Source organism: Sprattus sprattus, assembly GCF_963457725.1.
Source record: "Sprattus sprattus genome assembly, chromosome: 14".
Taxonomy (NCBI): domain Eukaryota; kingdom Metazoa; phylum Chordata; class Actinopteri; order Clupeiformes; family Clupeidae; genus Sprattus; species Sprattus sprattus.
In genome coordinates, this window is record NC_137912.1 from 26,447,898 (window position 1) to 26,453,897 (window position 6,000).

General features: G+C 44.0%; 1 protein-coding gene across 1 annotated transcript in view; it reads left to right on the plus strand.

The window, feature by feature from the left end:
• The window catches only part of tafa5a (TAFA chemokine like family member 5a), a gene marked incomplete at both ends in the record, with an annotated part of 59,152 nt that extends 54,387 nt beyond the window's left edge, over positions 1 to 4,765 (plus strand). Inside the window, one exon of the mRNA XM_080851742.1 lies at positions 4,587 to 4,765. Within this exon, the coding sequence (XP_080707868.1) occupies positions 4,587 to 4,765 (179 nt within the window). The remainder of the gene's footprint in view (positions 1 to 4,586) is intronic.
• Between the last annotated feature and the right edge of the window lie 1,235 nt (positions 4,766 to 6,000).

Below are 6,000 nucleotides of genomic sequence, written 5' to 3' on the forward strand. Positions count from 1 at the left end.
GGGGGAAATGTCAGAGCACATCTGTGAGTCGGAGATATCACTCAGGATTCCATCTCCGCACCGCTAGTCCTCATGCGCCTGATGGCCCGAGGAGCCGCTAACAGGGAAATGGGCACGGCGACCAGTGGCAGTCCAAATGCCCCACCAATTAGTCACACAATTGGCATTTACAAAATTGTTGTAAATACATTAAAAACACAAAAATTGCAATTAATTATAATGACATCTGTTACAAATGGAACCTGTCACTTTCCAGCTTTAAAGCTTTGTCTGAGTCATTTCAGGGAAAATGGATGTGCGGGAGATATTTCTATCAAATAGACCATTGCACCAATTTCCTAAGACTTACTAAGCTCAGTTGAAGTTCCAGGGCATTAGTGTGTAATTTTTGAATGAGCAGAGCCAGGAATTACACAAGTGCAAAACCATTCGTGACACAATCCGGCTTCTGCAGAACCTCAGGCTTTTAAGCGGCTGACAGGTTTTAGACCAGACATTCATCAAACCCACCAAACGGGCGGAATAATCACATGAAAATCATGCAGTGGACTGTGAGGAGCAGGGAACTATGCTGGCTAATTACACAGAAGGATTTTTATTTTTGTTCGCATTGCACATTCAAGCTTCGACACCCTGAACCTGCCAAGCGCCTTGCCTCCATCGCAGGCTGATTGCACAGGAGCCCACTTAATTAGGGTGGATACTGTATGCGGTTTAAAGAAACATGAAAGGGTATTTTAGTGATGAAAGCAAATTACTTTGCCTTTATGGCCTTCTTTGGATCCTTTGAAGCTCTTTTGTTTGACCATGTCGCTTTAAAAGGCTGCCGGCGAGCTCTCCTGGTGAGCCGCTTTTTGGACACATCCCGCCGACGCGGGGGCGTTCTCATGCTGCAGGAGCCACGTAACCTGGGAGAGGATGGGGACTGACAATGGCCCACCGTGTTCTGAAATGCCCGTGTGAAATTAAGACACACCAAATTTGCTTAAAAGGGTCTTTGAGCTGTCATTACTGCGCAGGGCTCCGCTGTGAATGTTAATGCAAGTGAGCTGTGGGTGGGCACAGGGCCAGAGGCTCCCAGGAGAGGGACTCCAGCCACCAGGCCCGCAGACACTCTGGGCTGCACAGACTCTGGGCTGCACGCTGGAAACCAGCGGCTGGACACTGATGCCGGGGACCACCGCAATGATACACGGGGCCTGTAATTACCTTTGCCACTATTATGCTGAGTCCTATCTCTCCCAGGGCCTGATGGCTGGATTCAAGGTCCGAGAGAAGGCGTTGGTTTGTTCTGCTGCTGTGAGTAAGCTGTTAATATTAAAAGCACTTAAAGATGCCACTGCCTGCTTTGTGCTGGCAGGGTTTGATTACTGCAGCGGGCGGAGAGAGCATTAAGAGAGTGGAACCTGCAAGGGGTCTGAGATTCAAATCTAAAGAACTAAACAAAATGCTGCTTCAAAGAGCCACAGCACAATATGTATACAACAGCCTGGTATCAGTAACACTGAGGTGCAGTCTAGAGTGCTGATGGTTGCTGTTGTAGCTCAGATTTATTTGATATAATCATCAGATCACATCTTAGCCTCTACAAAGGAGCTGCGGCTCTTGCCTCCTACCCAGCTCTCCTCTCAGACAGCATTAGGCAGGATTTATTACCCAGGGTTCCTGGCTGTTGACATGAGTGTGATATACCATTTCACTGAGATAGTGTCCCACTGAGGGTGTAATGATGTTATTCCCTTCTTATCACTGCAAGATGAACTGTGCTCTGATGCCTTCCCAGAGGCAGATTAGATTCAGGTTGTTTTTATTTCATATCATGTACAGCCTCTCAGTTTGGTGTGTTGGGCATTGCCACAGTGACAACATTCACTGGAATTGTGTTCGAAATAATGTAATGGATTAATGTCCTGCCCAAAGGCCTAAATTAGCTGCGAGAACTTGTATGTCATTGAAATACGGCATCAGATAAGGTGTCTGAAATGTGTGTTTTAAATTCAGTCCTGTCCTCGGAGAGCGATGCAGGTCCCCTCGTCCTGTTTTATGGTCAATTGGATTAATAATTGGGGCTAACAGGCTATCACAATCAAATTGCCAGACGCAAAACAGTCCAGGAGGACGTATTACCTTATTAATCAGACCTCACGCTGTGACTTTATCACCCATTGTCTGTGGCAAGCTGTAATTCAACTAAGGATATCAGAGAGCTTCTGTGAACTCCAGGAACACCTGTGATGAAAATGTCAAGGACGATATCAGTAGTTAGGCTTTGCAACAGAGGTCTAATCTAGCTTGTTTCTTCATTCTCCTGAATGATCTGGCTTTGTCTGTCTTGTCTCTCCATCAACACACAGACCACCATATCAGAATGAGCCTGGCTCTTGCTCTTTTCTCTCTCTCTCTCTCTTTCTCTCTGTCTCTCCCTCTCTCTCGCTCTCGCTCTCTCTTGCTTTCTCTCTTTCTCTCTCTCTCTCTCTCTCTCTTTCTCTCTGTAGGCTGAGCTCAATTACTTTTTCTCCTGACACATATCCATCATGAACTGGGCCTTTGCGTTTTGTATTGAATTGATTTATCTGTGGGCTGCATGTGTGAGCGTGGATGTAGAGCGGCTTGTGGCAGGGATAATTGAGTGCTCTTGTGTGGTCATTGTGTGAACAGCAGCACGGAGCAGAACACCAGCGGGCCTCAAGCCGCTCCGCTGCCTTGATTACTGGTGCTTTTAATTCCTCCATTAGATTCACAATTAGGAGTGATCGTGCCTTTCTTGTCTCCTTGAAGCGTTTGAATTTTCGCAACTTGCCAAATGCAAATCTGCTGTAATTAGCCTAGTGTCTGATTGCATAGGACTGCTGCCCACAAAACACAGCAAAACTGAAAACCAATGACATCAAGAGGCATATTTTTTTTTACAAACAGCGTTGAAGAAGAACTGACAATTTCAATGTGCAATTAACCTCTGTGTGGCAGGGCTACGTTTTTGGGAACGTTCTATTTGTTGCTTAGATCACTTCTGTAATTATTTCACTGAAGTGACTAATACATTTTTCTAAGACCAGGCTAAATTATGATGATGAATAAGATGATGAAATGAACCTTCAGATCTAAAATGATCTACTATGAATAAACGCATATGGTCCCAATAATACTATAAAAATGAAGTTATGTGTAAAAAAAATATTAATATTAATGGGGATCAAATTACTTATAGTTATATTACCATGGAAAAAAAAAATATTAAAGGATAATAAGGGTAAGAGCTTTGTTCGTCTGAAGTATTTGACCTTGTATCATACTGTATATAGAGACACATACGTCTCATATAATATATCAATAATCAATCAATAAAAGCCCCAAATAACACACCATTAATTAATTAATTAGTTCAAATCGATTGAGGGTATAATGTATAAAGTTTTAGTCAATAATGTAATACACAGTACAAAACAAATAACAGAGTATCTTTAACTTCTTAGCAGCAAAACTCTTAGACACTCTCTCTCTCTCGCTCTGTCTCTCTCTGTCTCCAAGGGCCATTTTTGGTGTCATGATATGCAAATGCAGGTGTGATAAAATGGCCTACTTTTTTTATAAATAGACATTTGTGTATGATCAGCCCTACCTCAAACAGTTTTGAAAAAAATTGAGACTTCATTAGGTAGAGACTTTTTAGCACTGTGTTTTGATTATATTTTAGAGGATTGTTATCTCCTTAAAAAGATGATTTTTATTGTCATTTTTGTCCAGTTGTAGTGACGCTATGACAAATACAGTATGATTCTGTAATGAAGCGACCCTGCATTATTAATAGCTCACGGCCTGCTTCACGCCCCAACTCCATCAGTTGCAAAGATTTGGAACAAAAATTATAATCAACCAACCTCCATGTAGAAATAAGCTCGGAGTCAGTCAGTCTCTTTCACTGGTAAAGACTCATAATTTATCAACCTCCATGTAGAAATAAACTCGGAGTCAGTCAGTCTCTTTCACTGGTAAAGACTGATAATCAACCAAGTCTTGAGATCCAGCTTCATCAGTGGAATGTGATCATGGGTCTTTCAGTATTTCAACACCTACCATGTAAAATGTCCTATATTCCATTAAGTCCATTTAATTTGATTCCAAGGCATGTCATCAAATCTTTCCCCTTGTCCATGTCCATGAAAATGTTCATAATAAATGGAATTGAGACACACATTTGAGCCATGTTTGCACCTATCTGAGGACCACTCCCCTGTATGCGCTGCACTCTGTGATGCCCTCCCCCTTCAATGCAGAAGTGTGCTGCTGGGCAAGGTCATGCTTTAGCACTGGCAGAGTGCCCTGTTAGTGTCCACACCACAGGTGTCTGCTCCTCCAGTCTGCTTTAGAGTCACGAAAGATGAACCAGGACAGTCAAGTCAGCCACCTGCCCATTAACTGTGCTAATTGTTTATTTATTTTAAGGTGCCATGTTATTAATTGTGCTTAATGTTTATTTATTTTAGGTGCCATATAGTAACCCATGTTATTAAGTGTGCTTAATGTATATGTATTTTAAGGTGCCATATAGTAACCCATGTCATTTTTTATCTTTATCTGCTCCACAGCTCGTATTGTGAGGACCAAACAATGGTGTGAAATGATTCCCTGCCTGGAGGACGAAGGCTGTGATCTGCTAGTAAATAAATCAGGCTGGACTTGTACACAACCGGGCGGCAGAGTTAAAACCACTACGGTGAGTGTTCTGGCCACTCTCATTAGACAGTGCACTGACACCTCCACCTAACAGTCTGACCAGCACTGCCTTACTCAGCACCCTCTGCACCTCCTCAGTCTGAGTAGGACTGCCTTACTGAGCACCCTCTGCACCTCCTCAGTCTGAGTAGGACTGCCTTACAGAGCACCCTCTGCACCTCCTCAGTCTGAGTAGGACTGCCTTACAGAGCACCCTCTGCACCTCCTCAGTCTGAGTAGGACTGCCTTACAGAGCACCCTCTGCACCTCCTCAGTCTGAGTAGGACTGCCTTACAGAGCACCCTCTGCACCTCCTCAGTCTGAGTAGGACTGCCTTACTGAGCACCCTCTGCACCTCCTCCGTCTGAGTAGGACTGCCTTACAGAGCACCCTCTGCACCTCCTCCGTCTGAGTAGGACTGCCTTACTGAGCGCCCTCTGCACCTCCATAGCTCCGAGGGAGCTCATTAGCATGCGATGGCCTACCCCTACATCCCAGAAGAACAGAAAGACAACAAATATTTGCATCCCCATCTCCTTTTTTAAATAACACTGTGAGTCGTTGTTTATCTTTTTATCACTGCAATTAGGTTGAATTAAGCAGACCCTTAACGCTAATGATTGGAACAGATGGGTGATCACGGCAGGTATATCTGCGGAGCCGCCCTTTGTCCCACTGCACGCACACAAGCACACAGGATCAGCCCTGCCATCCACGCAGCCATCACTAATCACAGCCACGCAGCCACGCATCCGTCAGTAATCACAGCCATCACTAATCACAGCCACGCAGCCACGCATCCGTCAGTAATCACAGCCGTCAGTTATCACAGCCCTGCCAGCCACACAGCCGTCAGTCATCACAGCCGTCAGTCATCACAGCCGTCAGTAATCACAGCCCTGCCAGCCACACAGCCGTCAGTTATCACAGCCATCTGATTCAGTAATTACCAACACATTTATGAAGACTATGAAGAATAATGAATCACGTTATCATGACCTTGGTCCAAGTATCTTCTTTTTACAGTCGGAAAATACATAATTAGAAACTTCTCAATGCAGGCCATTGAAATGGTAGGTCCATGGTGATACCAACTTAGTCATCAGAGAAAGGTTTGTGGTTTTATCTTTGGCATTTTAGTGCCAGATGTAACCTGTTTATTATGTCCACTGAGACATGGAAAATATCGAATTGTTGCCGTTGCTTATAGTGTTTTGATCACTACGGTGGGAATATTGTAAATGAATCACACTCATCGTTTAAATTTTCTCAGACATTCAGCTTGTG